At 37.6% G+C, this 19,988-nt stretch overlaps 1 protein-coding gene across 1 annotated transcript in view; it reads right to left on the bottom strand.

Moving 5' to 3' along the window:
• Window positions 1–19,988, bottom strand: part of DNAH7 (dynein axonemal heavy chain 7) — a 246,619-nt gene that overhangs the window by 100,744 nt on the left and 125,887 nt on the right. The window contains exons 32-39 of the mRNA XM_060016382.1: window positions 19,514–19,690; window positions 16,493–16,624; window positions 14,921–15,145; window positions 12,132–12,329; window positions 9,689–9,844; window positions 8,688–8,856; window positions 6,482–6,608; window positions 5,047–5,266 (exon numbers count right to left, since the gene is read on the bottom strand). Of these exons, the coding sequence (XP_059872365.1) occupies window positions 5,047–5,266; window positions 6,482–6,608; window positions 8,688–8,856; window positions 9,689–9,844; window positions 12,132–12,329; window positions 14,921–15,145; window positions 16,493–16,624; window positions 19,514–19,690 (1,404 nt within the window). The remainder of the gene's footprint in view (window positions 1–5,046; window positions 5,267–6,481; window positions 6,609–8,687; window positions 8,857–9,688; window positions 9,845–12,131; window positions 12,330–14,920; window positions 15,146–16,492; window positions 16,625–19,513; window positions 19,691–19,988) is intronic.

Raw genomic sequence — 19,988 nt, 5'->3', positions numbered from 1 at the left:
GAAAGACAAATATCGTATGCTAACACATATATATGGAATCTAAGAAAAAAAAATGTCATGAAGAACCTAGGGGTAAGACAGGAATAAAGATACAGACCTACTAGAGAATGGACTTGAGGATATGGGGAGGGGGAAGGGTAAGCTGGGACAAAGTGAGAGAGTGGCATGGACATATATACACTACCAAATGTAAAATAGATAGCTAGTGGGAAGCAGCCGCATAGCACAGGGAGATCAGGTCGGTGCTTTGTGACCACCTAGAGGGGTGGGATAGGGAAGGTGGGAGGGAGGGAGACGCAAGAGGGAAGAGATATGGGAACATATGTATATGTATAACTGATTCACTTTGTTATAAAGCAGAAACTAACACACCATTGTAAAGCAATTATACTCCAATAAAGATGTAAAAAAAAAAAAGTAATGATTTTAATGTTTTCACTGCTGTCTGGTTGACATAATAGTGTCATCCTTTTTTCTAACAGCAGTAGCTACACAAATGGTATGACTGAAGCCTCCCACATACTCCCCCCACCCCAGTTCAAAAGCTATTCCTCTATGGGACAATTGAGTTTCCCAACATATGACAATAGTCACTTCCTCGGATTGAGATACTGAAGACCTCCTCCTTCTTATGAGAAAAAGGAAACTAAGACAACCTCACATATTGGGCATCAGTGTCTAAGCATGAATCAAGTATATTATTATCTAGCTGCAATTTAGCAAGAACCTAAGGCAGTGTTTCTCAGGGACTGTCAACACACATGAATCTAGGGCCCCACTCTGGACCTGCTGACTTAAAAGTTTTGAGGATGGCGACTGGGAAGATCTTTTTGTTTTTCTTTTTAAAAATCTCCTTACACGAGGTACAAAAATCTTAAGTGTACACCTCCAGGAACTTTTACACATATTTACACCCAGGTGACCACCACCAAGATCAAGATATAGAACATTCTCAATACCTTAGCAAGCTCCCTCACTCTCACTTCTGCTGATACCTGCCCTCCTCTCTTCCATACAGGCGACTATTATTCCATTGCCACCCCTTATATTTTTAAAAGTTGACACATATAATTTTCCATTATAAATCTAAATCTTTGCAGGGGAAGTAATTTCTGGCATATTTATATTGTATTTGTGCTTTGAATTCATTTGCCTCAAGGTCTTGATTACAAATTGCTTTAATTGGTCCATAATTTACACATCATAAAATTCACTCTTTTAAAGCATACGATTCAATGGTTTTTGTAGAATAGTCACATAGTTGTGCAGTCATCACCACCATCTAATTCTAGATCTTTCTCATCACCCCAGAAAGAAACCCTGTACCCATTAGCAGTCCCTTATTATTATCCCCACCCCATATGCCGCCACAGCCCCTGGCAACCAGTAATCTCCTTTCTGTCACTATGGATTTGCTTATTCTGGACATTTCATATAAATGGGAAAATATTATATGTGGCCTTTTGTGTCTAGCTTCTTTCACTTAGTGTAATGTTTTCTAGGTTTATCCATGTTGTAGCGTGTATCAGTATTTCTTTTTACGGCTGAATAGAGTTCCACTGTGTGTATATAAGCACACACACACACACCACATTTTGTTTGTCTATTCATCAACTAATGTGTATGAGTTGTTTCCACTTTTGGCTGTTATGAATACTTCTGCTAACACTCATGTACAAGTTTTTGTGTATACCTGTGTTTTCACTTCTCTTGGGTATATAGCTAGGAGTGGAATTTCTGGGTCATATGGTAACTCTATGTTTAACATTTCGAGGAACTACCAAACTGTTTTCCAAAGCAGCTGCACCATATAACATTCCCACAAGCAATGTTATTATCCAGTTGTTTTTTTTTTTTAATTACAGCCATCCTATTGGGTGTTAGGGGGTACTTCACTGTGACCTTGATTTGTATTTCCCTAATTATTAGTGATGTTAAACATTGTTTCATGTACCTATTGGCCATTTGTATATCGTCTTTGGAGAAATGTCTATTTCTCTCTCCACTTCTAAATTAGGTTATTCATCTTTCACTATTGCTTTGTAATAGTTCTTTATGTATTCTGGATATTAGATGCTCATCGGATACATGATTTGCAAATATTTTCTTCCATTCTATGGGTTGTCTTTTCTCTTTCTAGATAGTGTCTTTTGAAACACGAATATTTTTAACTTTGATGAAACCCAATTTATCTATTTTTTCTTGGGTTGCTTGTGCTGAGTATCTATATTTAACAAGCAAACCAGATGTTAGGCACATTAACGATTGAGATCAATGCAGAAACCAAAGGGAATGCAAAATAGTAAGCCAGTTTTATATCTCAAAAATCATTTAGTGAAATTATATTGGGTTGTCTAGTTTGGCAAAAGTGTGTGGAGAGGAAACAGTCACCTAAAGTACTGAAATCTTTTTGAGTAAACAGAAATAAAGCGCAAGTTAAGAGTGTTAAGCTCAATCACTTTCTATTGTTTGAGACGGTGAGAACAATGTGCCTAGCACTGTGCTCAGCACTGTGGACAAATCCGTGAGGGAAAAAAATCCTCTGCCCTCAGGAGCGGGCATGCCACCTGCGGGAGATGGACAACCAACATAACAAATGAACTGTGCAGCATGTTAGAAGGTGATACATGCTATGGAACTGCTACGGAAAGAAGAAGAATAGAGCAAGTCAAACAAGACTGGAACTGCTAGTGGGATGTGAGGCTGCAGCACTAATTAGGGTGGTCGTTGTGCCTCACAGAGAAGGAGAGATTTGATCAAAGGCAGTAGGGAGTCAGCCCAGAGGGTCAACACCTGGGGGGAGAGCATTCCAGGCAGAAAAAAGCCAGGAGGCCTGTGTTGTGGGTGAACGAAGGTGAGAGCAGGAGGTAACCTGAAAAAACTGGGGAAAGGTACACATACAAGGTCTTATGGACTGCTGGACTTTTATTCCAAATTCCTCCCCACAAAGTCAGGTGCCATTTCAAGGTTTTGAGCCAAGGACTTAAGCTCATGACACTATATGAATATGAAGTAGTCACTAAAAATGAAGAGTTATTATATTATGAACCTTATTATAATGCCCAAAGAGCTCAACAGCCATTGTCAAAACTCAGTAATCTGACATCTGAGGCAGGACAGGATCTGAAAAAGGCTAAAAAGTTTAACTGTACATACCACAGATATACAACAGCAAATAGGAACTGCTCTCATGATTGGAAGAAAGCAAAGCATTATAATCCCACGTGACGAAGCATGTTATGGATAGTAAGATGCCTTCTTTCTTCCCTTTATGCACTCATTTGACAATATTTCTGGAGTGCTTGTCATGTATCAGGCATTGCGGAAAGCAGTGACTAAATAAAGCTGCTGCTCTCATAAAGCTTCTGTTCTAGTAGAGACAATAAGTAAGCAAAAATATAGACGGGGTCAAGTGACACTCAGTGTTATGAAGAATAAAGCGAGACAAGGGATAAAGAGCTATAGCGCGTAGAGATGGTCTAAGACGAGCCTCTATAGTAAGGTTATATTTGAGCTGAGATCTTAAGGAGGTAAATGGGCAAGCCGTGTGGATAATGGGAGGAGTGTCCTAGGTAGAAGGAATATCAAGGGCAAAGTTCCCGAGCTGGAGGATGCGAGATGCTTCCTACAGGAAGATTTGGCCCGTGACCAAATGCTGTCTTAGGTAATGTGCTCCTTCAGTGAAGTCAATGACATCCTCCCCTCTCGCCACTCTCCCTCTATACCTTTCAGCACATTTCTGTCACCCACGTGGCCTACCAGGCTGACAGCCTGTGTTCATGTCCCAGAATATGGACCCCACTCAGGCAATTAAGTGACCTACAGTGGAATCTGCAGATCATACTTTTCCAAAGAGTCACTTTTAGGGACCCTGCTGTGGCCAAAATTTCTGAGTGGAATGGACCTTCACTTGGGCATATATTTGAATGTGTGAGGATATAAAAATTCAAACTGTAGATCTAAAAAGCCTACAAAGATCGAATTTGGTAAAGCCTTTCTGAAATTTATGTCTCTGTAACACATGGTTTTAACATAGCAGTACATTTCCATTTTCTAGATTTCCTAACTACATTAATTAAAATTAAAATAACCATATTAGTTACATATTAAAAAGAGAAAATTTTCCTCCCACTTTCCCATATTCTTTGCCTATTTTAAAAATATTCTTTCTTTTTTTTTGGCTGCGTTGGGTCTTCGTAGCTATGCGCGGGCTTTCTCTAGCTGGGGCGAGTGGGGGCTACTCTTGGTTGCGGTGCACGGTCTTATTGCGGTGATTTCTCTTGTTGCGGAGCATAGGCTCTAGGCATGCGGGCTTCAGTAGCTGCAGCACGCAGGCTCAGCAGTTGTGGCTTGTGGGCTCTACAGAGCAGGCTCAGTAGTTGTGGCTCACAGGATTAGTTGATCCACAGCATGTGGGATCATCCTGAACCAGGGCTCGAACCCATGTCCCCTGAATTGGCAGGCGGATTCTTAACCACTGTGCCACCAGGGAAGTCCCTGAACTATTATTTTTGATGCATTATTTTTTGTATTCCTTTTTCTCTCTCTCCTGCCCTTCCTCTACAAGTTTTTACAAGAAAATGTTCACCCATGTATCTCTTCCCAAAGAGAAATATATTTTTATATAGTTTCTATGTTCTCAAATCTAGTTTACTCTGTAGTTCTTTTGGCATCTAATATCACTACAAGTAAGTAATGAACATAAATACATTCATTTCTAATGAAAACAAAAGTGTTCCATCTCAAAATTATTTGAAGTCAAACTAACAAGGATTAAGTCAATTCAAGGAGACCAAGAATGATACCTACTTTGAAATAGCCTATAAATCAACAGAAATTCCTCAAAATGAGAGATAAGGCATCTTAAATGTCATAAAACATATTAGCGAAAAGTATTTTTAGACATTATCTTGGCCATTGGCCTTCAGAATGCCAAATAGTGGAATCCATCTATTTAAATTGCTGAATGCTTCTTTTTACGCAGTTGTTGGCATGGTAAAATCTTTGTTTCCTGCATCATCATATATCAGTAACATGGAGATTTACCTCATGAACCCAAAGACGTTTAATCACATCTTTGGTTTCTGCTGTTTCTGGTCTTGACAAACACACACCCTGAATGACACGGGAGAAATCTCGGAGGTTGAACAGGTAGTGAGATTTGGCTGGAGTAGGCAAGAGATTCTTCATTGCTTCTTTATACAGAGTCATTGTACCATTTACAATTTGTGTGGTCAAATCTAGAAAACTGTCTGGAAATTTATAACTTAAAAAAATTTTTTAAGTAAAAAGAAAGAAAAATGTTAGCAAATACAGAATTATGATACATAAATGATACTTAGTATGACTAGCATGACTTTTTTCTTACGATTAAATCAATTGATTTTGTTTACAAAATTACCATTTCTTGATATGATAATAGAATTTTTACTTCTTTTAAAGCTACTTTCCATTCATTATTTTATTTTATGTTCAAAGGAACTCCATGAGTAAGCAGGACGAATTTAATGAACTTAAGACTACTGACAGAAAAGCCAGCCAAGGAACCCATATTAAGTAACTTAAACCCAGAGTCCACTAAACGATGCTTCCTAACCTCTTTCACCCCCTGGCATTCTTAATTGCATAGAGATAGAATCCCTGGAAGAACACTGGTGAAATGGGTATTTTCAGAGAAAGGGAAGGGACAAAATAAAAACACAGAAAAAAATAAAGAAAAGTGAACAAGAAAAGGAGAGTAAAAAGAAAGTAAAATGAACAATGAGCCAGGATTTTTTTTTAAGGGCAAAAGGAATAATTAGGGTAGAAAGAACATGGGGAAATAATATCCATTTGAAAAAATTGGCTCTATTTCACTTCTGGCTTGACAAGGGGTCCTCCATCATCACTGGATAGGGCAAGGAATGACAATTTCCTGAGGACGGTGTCCACATCAGGGAGCAAGATTTGCACTGCTCAGGTGCACTTGGCTCCCCGACCTCCAAGTATCTTGTGGAGAAGTGCTGAGTGTCCAGAGCTAGGGAGCAATATTTCCCCAGGGTACAGGCTCCAAGGTTATACTCAAACCTGGACATGGACACCTCTGGGGAACTCAAGAGTTTTACTACTGGGTGTCAAAGTCACAGGATAAACCTGGCAATCTTTCCAGCATTAATTGAACTATGTGGCAAAAATTCAAAACATTGATCATTCCAACATGGATATATTATACAGCGTGAGGCAAAATGTGTATGGATTTTTAGGTTAAAATCCAAGACTTCAGAAAAATAAAGGAAAAAGAGAAAGATACTGCAGTCCCTTTGTGTTATGTTCCCATACCTGGAGATGGGAGCAAAGGAGGGAAGCAATGTTACCTGTTATCTTCTTCCGTGTCTAAAGGTGCTTTCATGGAAAAGTTTGAGAAGCACTACTTGTACTGACATGTTCCCCAAAGATTTTACACCCCCCCAATGAAAAAACAAACACACTTTCAATTACCTACCAGGTTCTTAAATGCCAGGTTAAGATTCTAGAGAAGATTGTAAACATGGATTTATCACTAAACTCATTGATTGTTATAATATTGAAATGTCGCATGTATCGAGGAGTTATTGGATTTCGACCACCACCTAAATATTAAAAAGGATAAACCTTAACAGTGTTATTCATATATACCAGAGCATTTTCTCTACACTTTACAGCATAAAACAACACGCAAGATGGACAAATTCACAGCACACAGAGAAGAATAATTGATTATTTGGATAACCTTGACCTCAAAACAGTTTTCTCCTCAACCTCAAGGTGTTGTTTTCTAGTTCAATGATCTGAATAAGTTCAACTAATTAGATATAATCTTGGTCAAGTGTATTTACCAAAGGAAATTTGACCAGACAGAAAGAACCAATGGCCACCTTCTCCATGACTCATACATAGCCCAAAGCAGTAAACCGTCAAACATTCTCATTACAATACAATATTAAGATACAATATTATACAATGTTAATATTGTATGCAGTATTAACATAACCCTGGTGATTCTCACTGACCATACTTTAGGGTCCTTTCCACATGGCTGAAATTCAGCATGACATTGGCATACAGCCTCATTCTTCCCCCACATCTTGAAATAAATTTCCCTAGGACTAGTCTATGTGGTTCACATGGCCACTTCACTGGCTGCCTGTAATTGTAAAAACTGGGGGGTTATCTTATTTTCACAAAATACTGATTACATTTTCAAATATGAAGTTTTAGTAACAGACTTAGAATGTAACATCACTTTACAAAATTGATTGATATTATCATCTTTACATGTATAGACAAAATGCATTTTCTCCTTAAAGGGATTCTATCATGAAATCTTTGGTAAAGAAGTGGTGTTAAATGTGCATGATACCTTTATATTGCTTAAAAATATGTGAGTTCATGTCTTATGTTTGTTTTAAACCCGGTAAATCTGTCTTTTGCTTCTACCACTATTATACTGTGCTGATTCTGAAAACATGGATAATGTGTGAAAGCATGTAACTAGTTGCCTATAGATCAAAACAGTTATGTATCTCTATGTATTTAGAAGCTTATAATAAACACTGATTTACCTGGGCAAGCTTAAGGAGATGGTAAAAGAGCTGCAGAAGGAAAGGTCAGAGATCATATACCCAGGTCTATCTTCAACCCTTCCTCCCAGAGAATGCTCAGAAATGGTGGTCTTTTTAGAAAATGGGGTCCAAGAGGAAAAGACACCTCATGGATTTAGCCTGCTCCTCTGTCCAGTCCTTGAGGAGGCCAGGAAAATGGACACTTAGTACAAATGACTGCTGGGTAGTGGGGGAGAGGCAAAGTGGAGCTAAAGTCTGGGACCCAGGAGCAATAGAATTAAAAAAAAAAAGAGTGGGGGGAGGGGGAAGCATTCAAAGTGGCCCAGGGAGTGTACTGAGAGCAATTACTGACTCAGAGCAAACTGTCTGCATTATAGGTCAGATAAAGGTCAGGTGGTTCAGAGGCAAATACCAGAGAGATTCCTTGAAGACATGGTACATCAAGAAGGGGAATTTTTAAAAATATAGGATACCAGCTTGAGTTCAGGAAAAGAACAGTTAAAAATGTCCAGTCAGTTGAATCAAGCTGTTTCAGATATTCTAAAATAAAAAATTTCCCCTACATAGAGATCTCTTTTGAGTTTACAAATTTCCCCTGAAAAGTATAAAGGATCTCTAAGAGTTAATTATTTTGGCCATCTCCTACTCAAATTCCCCCTCCACAGTCTGTCTAAATCCAGAGACTCACTAAAATGGGAATTGATTGGGGTAGGGGAAAGGTGACTATTGAAGCAGGGATGTTTCGTACAGTTGAAACTTTAAGGAATGAAACAGAGGAAAATGAGCTTCCCCAGGGGGATCTGGGTTCTCAGGGGATCTGGGACCTCAGAATGCAGGAACAGGAAATGGAAAGCAAAGTCCCAAAAGGTGGAAGAAAAAGGATTTGGAAGAGCTGTTTGGTTTGATGAGAATGACTCCAAGCAAGTCAACCCACTCTGCAGTGTTGATCATTGTGGTCACTCTGTTAGGTCACAATGTACAGACACAGAAAATATATACACAAAACATTGTAACTCAAGTTATCCGATTTCTCTTTCTTTCTTTCTCCTGCCCTTTATATATAGCCAGAGTGATTTTCAATCTTAATCACAAACTCAGAAAACGTACCTGGAGGTCCCATAGCACACATGATTTGAATGTCCACTAGTTTGATCATAGAACAATCTTTTAGGTCATACCAATTCCAGTGATCTAACCATTGTCTAAGTAACTCGATAGGAGGTTGAGCCCCATACACCTCCCGAGCAGGCATATTGACATCATCTACAAAGACAACCTGACAATGAAAGGAGAAGAGGGATTAGAAAATATTAACGTCTTAATATAGTGTCCTATGGTGCAAACAATGTTCAGGCAAAGAATCAGATTATCTTCTTGTGGGGTACATATGTGAGAAATGATGGTTTCTTTTCACATCAGGAATATCCCTTAGCATCCATGTTACCAAGAAACAGGGAGACAGTCTTATTACTAACCTTTATAGTTAAGAGTTTAGAACCTATTAATCCTCTCATGCAACTTTTCTCAGTATTCCTTCTTTTTTTTCCTTGTACAACTTCAGTACATTAAAATAAATGAGGAAGGTGTGATTTAAAAATGATTATAACCTCTGAGTGATGACAGTAAGGTTGGGAAGTGTATTCTTTTTTTTTTTTTTTTTTTTGCGGTACGCGGGCCTCTCACCGAGCCCGTGTCCCCTGCATCCGCAGGCGCACTCTCAACCACTGCGCCACCAGGGAAGCCCGGGAAGTGTATTCTTGGTAGAGGAAAAGTCAATTGATAGCTTGGTTGTTTAAAGGCCAAGAGAGCAAGAAGCAAAGACTCCGATGAGTAAAAATGTTAATGAGAGAATTAGGAAGGTAGGTAATTTCCCAGATGTATATTCTACTTCGAATTCAAAGGGCAACTGCTTGTTTTTAATGTCAAGTTGCCTGATGCACATACAAATCTGAACACACTTTTAAGAAAACTTAACCAAAATCTGTGATAAAAAAACTGCACAAAAAGACATCCAGTACCAGTATATCTGGCTTCCTCGTTCTGAATGTAACAATGCCCATGAATAGGACCATTGCTGTACTATACGTATAGAAACAGAGAGTAATTACCATTTTCTTGCCCAAAGGAGGTCCAAAAACTCCCTTTCTTCTTTTGTCCAGTTTTGACATGATAATATTCTGAGTTTGAGCTGCTGTAGTTTGTGCTGAGAAGTTAATCAGCAGAGGCTTGTATATATCTTTACTGAGTTGATTTAAAAGAAAATTCTGTATAACAGGAAATAATAAGCCATAGTTGCAATTATGTTTTGACATTTCAAAATAACCACTAAGCATCATTGTTGACACACTTGAATTTAATATTAGAGTGTCATAATGTAAAAAGAGATGGAATCAACAGCAATAACAGTTACCAAGTCAATGGAGTGTGTCTATTTGTGCAGGCCTTCTGGACACGTGGCTTCTCTGATTTCTAAAACCACCATGCAGAGTACACATTCCTGCCTAACATGAAGTCATAGGGACTCAGGGGTTAAGAAACTTGGTTAAGCTCTCAGAGATGACACAAGAATTTAGACTGCCATTTGTCTCTGTCCAGATCAACGTTCTCTGTAATATAGCTCATTAGCTTTCCACTTTCATCAAGTTATCTGACAGTAAGTTAAGAAGCTTACATAGTATAATTTGTACTTTCAAAATGGAATTCACTGGAAAGCAGGTAAAATTACAATGATTCTTAACCAAGATGTTGTTTTCTACAAATCATCTTGTAGAATAATAATGGAATAGGAAAATATTTACAATACCTTAAGTAGAAAAAAGCAGATTACAAAATAAGATGCAAATTATGTTCCCCAATTTTGTGAAAAGTAATTCTTTTTGGCCTGGGCAGTTTATTACCTGGGCTGAATTTGATGGTGGTACCAATGACAAAGGCTTTATTTTTCTCCACCCACTGCCTTGAACCATGTCAAGTCGCCATTCCCTAACTCTTGATAATATCTTAGATAAATCCATTAGCTTTCTGTACACTTTGTTATTTTTAAAAAAAAATCCAGTCCAACTCAACACCTTGATTTAAAATCTCAGTCTAAACATCTTCCCTCCCCACTCCTGGATATTTCTGGATACATACAGCATTTAGTATGATAAAGGTGACATTTCAATCTGTTGGGAAAGAGATTATTCAATAAATAATACCAGGACAATTATTCTACTATATAACCAAATATATTCCAAAGGATTAAAGGACTGGATTAAAATATAAAATCAATAAAGAACTAGAAACAGGTACTGTCACAACTGGGAGAATGTGAATTGACTGGGAAACTGCAATGGGGGAGGGGCCACCGATAGCTCCTCCTCTTTCCTCCACCTCCCTTCCCTATCTTCTTCCTGCCCACGGTCGGGTAGCGGGCAGAGCTGGACGAAGAGAGGCAAAATTCCCACTTCACTGGTGTCACTGTGGTTCTCTCTTGGCTAATGCTATCTTGCCTGCTGTCATGGCAAGCTTCCAAATGTTTGCTCTCTGAGAAGACCAGATGTGCAGGTTCCTTACTTACTCCCAAGGGACATTCACATTGCACAGTTCCCTGACCTAAGGGGACTAGTGGAGTTCCCTCACTTCTGTGGGCAGTCATATGGAATGGACTCCCAGGAAGGCTCAAGTCCAGTTACCTTCCACACTGTCCAACTGACCCGGGGGAAACTTGCACTTACTTGCCATGTCAAAGGCTGGAGGTGCTACTCATTAATAGTTCCAGCCAGGGGCTTCGCTGGTGGCGCAGTGGTTGGGAGTCCGCCTGCCGATGCGGGGGACACGGGTTCGTGCCCCGGTCCGGGGGGATCCCACGTGCCGCGGAGCGGCTGGGCCCATGAGCCATGGCCGCTGAGCCTGCGCGTCCGGAGCCTGTGCTCCGCGGCGGGAGAGGCCACAACAGTGAGAGGCCCGCACCGCAAAAAAAAATAAAATAAAATACGGCATTGTTTCTCATCATCAAAAAAAAAAAAAAAAAAAAAGTTCCAGCCAGCTTTCTCCTTTCAGAAATCTGAAACTAGAGGCAAGAACTGATCTTTGATCAGTGTGATCCCCTAAACACAAGGGAACAAAGATTTATAAGGCTACTGAGATTTGGGGCATGTCTGTTGCAGCAGCTAGCATTTTCTTACCTACCACACAATAGGTGTGATTCCAGAAATCATTAAAGAAAATCAGTCTTATTACCATGTAGTAATTGTTTACATATTTGATACTTTAAAAAATTAAATATCAACCAAAACACCCTTTTTAAGGGAGATAAAATTCTTCATCCTGTATAAGCTATTTTCACTAAAATAACTTTAAAATGGACAATAATTTAGTGATATAAAGTAGCATAATATCTTTAAACAACTTTCAAAAATAAATAGGCAATTACTCAAAAATTCTCTGTGGCTGCAACATTGAAATACGTAAGTATTTAAAAAACATTGCCTACCAGTTCAGGTAGTTTAAAAAATAATTTTCTTAGGACTATCATGCACATTTTAACATGTAGATTTCTACAATACTTACAATAATGTAAACACTCTTTCCAGTTCCTGTTGGTCCTACAAATATTGAAGGCTTTTGATGGGTGGTCAACAATTTCATTAGTGCAGAGCATCGAACTGTGTCCAGAGTTGGTACAATGATTTCATTAAACATCACATCCTTAGGAATTGGAGGAGCTTCTGCCAACTTCTTTACCCATGGTTCCCATTTTCCTATTCCCTGTTTACAATAAATAACCAAATAGTGAATGTCATGTTGTAAAATACTTTTAGATGGCACTCCTGTGCCATTGCAAAAAAGATGAAAGATCAAGACAACAATCCTTGATATTTATGCACTTGTTTTTATCCTTTAAAACTCTTCACTCTAATTTTTTTAAGTTAAATTTTATGTTAAATTAAGGAGAAATTGGGCTTTTTATGAATAAAAATGAAATGGCAATGTTGTGATACATTTGATGTCCTGAAACCACTGATTATGTCAACCCAAAGACCAGTTATTTCGGCCAATTGTTAGATTCTTTAATGGCATTGAGTAAACTGGTCTAATCAATGTGTTAAAGAGTAAAGAATTTTATTCAATACCTGTTCACACAGAAACTGTTCACATAGAAAAATTTTCTACATAGAACATCAGCTGCATACTGTTTGACTTTTATAATGGTACTTACAACATCAGCTTATTATTTCAAGCAAGATTTCTCTTTCTTTCTTACAAAAATTTTTATTGGGGTAGAGTTGATTTTGACTTTGTGTTAGTTTCTGCTGTACAGTAAAGTGAGTCAGTTATATATGTACATATATCCACTCTTTCTTAGATTTTTTTCCCCATATAGGTCATTACAGAGTATTGAGTAGAGTTTCCTGTGCTATACAGTAGGTCCTTAACAGTTATCTATTTTATTTATAGTAGTGTCTTTTTTTAATTGTAGTAAAAAACACCTAACATTTACCTTCAACCATTTTTAAGTGTATAGCTCAGTAGTGTTAACTATATTCATGTTGGTGTGCAACAGATATCCAGAACAGACGAGATTTCTTAATATGAGATTATTACTATGAATTAACATTACACTGTATCTTTTCATCCAATTAGCTTATGAACTAAAATTTTAATTTGCTAAGGCAGTGTCTATAAAAAAATTTTCAAAAATATCACGTTAACTCTCTCTCCTTAGACAAACACCACTGGCCTCTCCTTTCTTACAAAATCCAATTTAAGCTCCTGGCCTTTCGAAGCATATTAGAATTTAGACCCATTCTTCCTTCACACCTTCTTCATGTTCCCCAAAACCCAGCCTCACTGATGGGCCTACGGTTACAAAAATGCCCTGTGTCCCTGGACCTTGACATATAAGACTCTTCTGTCCTACAGTATACATGACACTCTTCTGAAGAGGTTAGGAACTCACAGAGGGCAGCACTGTGCTTTATTCATTTTTGTATCTTCTGGCAGTGCTGTGCACATAGCAGAGAATTTGAGGAGGCTGAATTTACATCAGTCTAAAAATAGTATTGCAAAGAAATTCCTAGAACTTTCTAAAACTGATGAAGAAATAATGCTCTTTCTATACTCTTGATAATCTTTTCTAACATGGATATTTTGCCACCTGTGGGGAAGGAGAAATTAAGAATCACAAAACCTAGAACAGAGAGTCATTTAGAGATTGTGTGATCCTGGGAAAAATCACAAAATATCTCTGAGCCTCACTCAGTTCCCTCAATGGTAAAATTTAAAAAATAATCCTACCTTTACCATTTCACTGAGATGCTGGGAAACAAAATAGAAGTGATTGTGGAAAAGCTTAATAAACTGCAAAGTGCTCTGAAAATGCAGCATATGGTTAGTCATTTGAAGTAAAATTAGCAAAGATATAAAGGTATCTTGTGGCTGGCAGGGTGAAGAGTCTCTTCTGAGGTGAGGTTGGCAATACATGGTCAAGAGCCATAAAAATTTAAAAAATGATACAGTAGTTCCTTTTCTAGGAACCTATCTTAAAGAAATAATCAGATATGTACGCAATGACTTGTGCACAAGAATATTCACAAAAGCATTAAAACTAAAACAACAAAAACACTTCAATGTCCAAGACTACGAAACGCAATGGATCATGGTCCATCCAAATGGTAGATTATAGGGAGGTTTTAGAAAAATAAGTTTATTAAAGAAATATCAGTGAGACAGAGAGTTGTTTTCTTTATTAAAGGAGGAAGGAGGATATACAACTACCCAGTGAGGATATGGTGTGATCCCAACCTCACTTAAATCTGCATATATTTAAATAATATGTATACCAAAACTTTGTCCTCATTTACAGTACTTATGGGAGCTGTTACACAAAAGCAAACAAGTGAACAAACACCACCCAGGTTGTATTGTCCAATCTGTTTGGGAAGGGCTGAATTCCTAAGCACCCAGCGGCTGTCCTGCAGGACCTCTTAGCCTGTGATGTGCTAACATGCACCATGAACCTCCCAGAGGTGTGTCGTTGAGCAGTACTCGCCTGGTGCTGGACTGGATGTCCTAATGTGTGATTTTTTGCAATGAGTACAACTGGCCCAACAAGTATTATTATTTGTCTCATTTTATCAATGAGAAAAACAAGGTTCAGGGAGATTAAAGAACTAGTCCAAGGCTATATGGCAGACCCAGGTGTGCCTGACTTCACAACCAGCATGCCTTCCTCTACTCCATGCTGTCTCCTAAGGTAAACAGTGGTGACAAGGTGGCCACAGAGCCTTTATGTGCTGTGTGTCTCCAAGGAGACTCTGTCTGGTTGGCAGTTACAACTCTTGCTTCAGAACTCTTACCTCAGTGACAAACTGATAATCATAAATTGTTCCTTTTTCAGGAAATGGAACAGTTAGTGTTTTTGAAGATGTTTGCTCAGTACCACTCAGTAATTTAAACCTATTTCGAGTTATTTCTGAAATCGGGCCTTCCATTAGTTCTCGAAGAATCTTATTAAATTTCAACCGATCATCATCTTTACAAGAAGCACCAATGGACCAGATCAATGAAAACAGAAAAATGCCCTGAATTGGAGAGATGAGAAGATAAGAGTGCATTAAAGAATAACTTTAATCTATTCTTGAAGCTTAAATCATATCAGCCAGATTAATATCTTTGAAAGGAAATGAATAAACTGATATATGGTAGTAGGTTATCTCAGGATTTTGTAATAATTAGTTTTTTTCTATCAAATTACATGTCTTATAAAGTCTTACTATCAGAGAAGATAATACAATGCAAAGTATAAATTCTAGGCATAGTAAAACCTTAGAATGATTAGTCTGGTAAATCAGGTGATAATTTAAATATATGGCTGAACTTTGATATTAAAAAGAACATTGAGACAACTTTTTATTAAAGTACAAAAGCATATTTTAATAAAGAATAATCAACCCACTATATATATTTATTAAATTTAAATTCTGATGCAGTGTTTTTGAAAAAGTAGAACAAATTCAAATACTTTTATTTACCTGTTGTAATAATTACCTGAGCATTGACTGTATAATTAGAACTGCTAACCTGCAAGCTTTCTTACCAGACTCAGGCAGAGGGAACAGGGGAGACAACAAGACACACCACTCAAATGAGAAAGCCTGTTTGATAGTTTTAAAATCAAATCCCCTTTTTAATGCCATTAAAACATATACATGTTTTAATGTTAAAACAGTCTTGACTATGCTCATAAAAGTTGTGAACTCTGGCTTCACACTATTCACCTACTCACAGCTTACAGACTGTCTTTCTCTGGAAACTGTTTTAAATGAAACTAAAAATTTATTTCATAAAACATATGGAAAAAGTAACTGACTACATTAGAAGTGCTACCATTAGCCAATACATAATTTTTTTATTAAAGAAGATTCAAGGTCTGTTGATAATTTTATTCCTATATTTAAAATGTTTATAGATTATATATTTTCTTGCTTTCCTCATTTCAAATATATACTTATACTCAATACATATATATATTTTAAACATTTATATCTCATGAAAAAGGCGGAAAAGTAAGGAGAAAAAGCAATGAATTATAATTTGGAGGTTGAAGGGGAGGTGAATCCTGTTGTCAATGGTCATTGACATTTTGAGGATTGATCATCTTTGAGACAGGCCAACTGACCCAAGGTAATCAGTAGCAGATCTGTGGGAATCATCGGGCTCCACCCAAACTTCTTGATCCAACAGAACTGCCGGTCAAGGAGCTTTCCTACCAGCACCTGGCATTTGGAACCTGACTTTTTCCTCACTGTTCAGCTACCACCCATTGTCCAGACTCCAGTTCCGGGAAAAATGAGGTTAATTAATTAGGAAGCGTTGGGGAAAGCAGTGGATGTCTTTCTATTGCAAGACTCAAAGAGAAATGGACCTACCTCAAGTAAAGAGTAAGTTTCTCGATCATTTCTCTCTCCTACTTTGACTTCATCAGCAAAGTCACTCATAAAACAGTCTATCAGATTCATTAGGGATCGGACTAAGTTTGTATCTGAAGTAGGAGATAATTCCTGAAAAATCAGAGAAAAAAAGTCTGTGAAACAATTTAAATGAGGCACTAACTGAAATAGTATCAACTAATTTTTATTGAACTCATTTAGTTCTAACAGCCAAAGTATCTATGAAAAGGTACTACTGTTACAATTCTAATTTTATAGGAGGGAAAACTGAGGTACATATTAGTTCCCTAGAGTGAGGCAGCAATGGACGTCCCATCCAGGTGGCGTGTGCTCTTTAATCACTCTTATACTGATTCTCGAATTGAAAAAACTCAGTTACAAGTTTAGTTAATTTAATCACAAACATAGATTCTATGTTATACCAATTTCATAAACCAAAACACTAAAAAAAAAAAATCTTTCAGAGCAGGAAATTAATTTGCTTATCTAACATGTTCCATAAATAAAGCCCATTTTAGAATATCTTTATAAGCTACAGCAGTACTCGGAGTAAACTCATGAAATATATTTTTAAGTCTTGAAGAGCATAAAATGTTTCTGGAGTGCTGTAAATACTGTGCACTTTATTTCTCTGGGTCTCACCATGAGAATTTATAAAATAAATAATGTTACAGTTCCTATAACCATGCAGCATACAGCAAGTTCTCAATAAACATTTGTCTTCCCTCCAAGCTCTCTTCCAGCCTTTAGAGTTGTGTTGCTTCATGGTTAACATGTAAGAATTAACTCTGAAATGGACTCTCTGAAGATTAGAAGCAGGTGACTTGGTATTTGGCCACTGTCCCAGTAGAAGCAGGCAGTAAGCGACAACTGAGTGTCTGATTAAGGACAGGGACTAAGTGTTATGGCTGCAACCCTAAAATGCAAACAGTTAACGACTACAAATAAGACAGACGCGTATTACTGCTTAGTAAATAACAGGCATTCATAATTGTTTTAAAATTTATTTTATTGAAGTATAGTTGATTCACAATGTTGTGTTAGTTTCTGGTGTACAGTAAAGTGATTTAGTTATACATATATATGATAGTTTGCATCTGCTAATCCCAAATTCCCAATCTATCCCTCTCCTACCCGCCTCAGCATACACAGATCTGTGCTCTACAGGCATTCATAATTTCTTCAAGAAAGGACAAAAGTGCATAAGTACCTTTCAGGAAGTTTATATTAAAAATGATTTTTTAAAAATTCTCATTACAAGAACAAAATTCTACGTATGACAGATATTAACTAGACTTTCTGTGGTGATCATTTCACAAAATATACAAATCATTATATTGTACACCTGAAACTAATATACTGTACGTCAATTATACCTCAATTAAAAAAAATTTTTCCCCCTATTTGCTATTGAAAAGAGCAGTTCCAGTTATATGGAAAATCCATTTATTTGTAACACCTACCTTCTGTGACAATGCCAGGAGAAAAAAAAAACCTATAGCTTATTTTATCTCAATTGATGCATATTTAATTGATTTTGAAACATGATTACTTCATATGTACAACATATTCCGTTACAGCCAAGTTTCCTGAAAGAGCAGCCTACACTCACCATCAAGTCAGTATCACCCACATTCCTAACCAACCACCCTGAAGTACTCTTGCCTCTTCCCTCAAAGTGCTGGGGCCAGAGCTCCCTCAAGATCTCTACTGCCACTTCCGAGGGACACATGCCAACGCTTTCCTTCCTTCACCCGACTCTCAGTAATTTCTGATAACACTGGCTACTTACTACTCAAAACCTTCTCCCCATTCCCTCTCTCTAAGTTGCTGGTATACCCAGGATTACAGCCTTTGCTCTTTTTTCTCTGGATTTGCCTCTAAGTAATCTTCATTACCGTGGTTTTAAATTCTACTTTCCAAATATGAACACTGAGCTAAATACCTGCCTCAAGCTTTTCTATTATATTTCCAACAGCAGGAGAAATCCCAACCCTGTTTCCCTATATTTGATCCGGAGCAAAGTCATCCTAAAAGACCTTTGGTCCACATCTCCCAAAGCAGAAATTAAGCATCTTTCCCTACAGTTCCCAGCTGGAGGGTGTTTAAGAGCCTCATGGGAACTCCATCAACTCTCAGAGGCAGGAGACATCCATGCTTCCGGAAATTCACGCTGTCACTTCTCCCTTCTACCTTTCCCCCATCTCATCCCCAGAGTGTACTAAAAGAGAGAAAAATGGATTTGTTTGCTTTAGGACCTCTTTCAATTCTTCTACCACAGGCTGGCTTCCCTTTCCGAATCACAGTTTTATTAGCTATCCACAGTAATCCCTAAACAATTAGATGCACTCATGCTAAATATAGCTGATTCCTCATTTAGTATGTCTAAAAAGCAGTAATATGTGTTTCTCCATGTGACCCACTATCGAGTTCTTTGGAAGTCATAAACGAGATTACTTTTTTCACTTGTCCTTTTTCTAATTATAAAATAATATATATTTATTCTAAAAGCATTGGAAAATAAAGAAAAATTTCAAAATGAAAACTTGCTCCGGACGCGCAGGCTCAGCGGCCATGGCTCACGGGCCCAGCCGCTCTGCGGCATGTGGGATCTTCCCGGACCGGGGCACGAACCCGTGTCCCCTGCATTGGCAGGCGGACTCTCAACCACTGCGCCACCAGGGAAGTCCCAGAGAGAGAACTATTTAGAATATTTTCACCCAGGTGTGATTAGGTGGGACTTTGAGTTTGTTTCTTAAGAGAGAAAAGATCCACACATTTTTCTCAAACCACAGGATGCTTCATTTAAAATATTTTTTGGAGAATTATGTTAATTAAAAATTTTAAACTTTAATAAGAAAAGCATTTTTAGTCAAACTAGTTAAGAACTTATTTTAATATCTGGTAGTTGGCAATAAAAGTAGACATTAAAATGTATATATATGGCTAATTTGGATTTTCCATTTATTTTTTAAATATTAAAACTTTCATCCCTCTTACCTTTGTATGCTTTCTAATAAATTCAACAGAAACAGGAACCATTCTGTCAAATAAACCTATTATAAATTCCTTCTGAATAATACTGATCACAGGAGGTAAAAGATTTATCCAAGACAACATCAGCGGTCTCCAGCCCAGCATATGAGGCTCCATGTAAATCATCCCACATCTGGAAACCTGGAAAAACAATCATTGTTTACCTCCAAGGAACTGCTTATAAAAGAAATATGACTTGATACATCTATTTCTTACAACCTTCAGAAAACTCTTGGGGAAAAAATAGCATACTTTTAGATAATTTCCTGATTTAACTTTTGTGTACGACTTTACCAAATGGTCCTAGGCAAAGAGGAAAATATGCCTGACACTTAATATTTGTCAAGGTATGTCGACAGACACGGCTGCTCTTGGAGAATCACAGATGGCTGTTAAAATGAATTCTATAAATACTTTTCGTCTAGAGTCAAAGTTACTA

The sequence above is a fragment of the Delphinus delphis genome, chromosome 7 (genome assembly GCF_949987515.2).
Source record: "Delphinus delphis chromosome 7, mDelDel1.2, whole genome shotgun sequence".
Lineage (NCBI taxonomy): Eukaryota > Metazoa > Chordata > Mammalia > Artiodactyla > Delphinidae > Delphinus > Delphinus delphis.
Note: the sequence above shows the minus strand (reverse complement) of the source record. Positions and strands in the feature narration are given on the sequence as shown.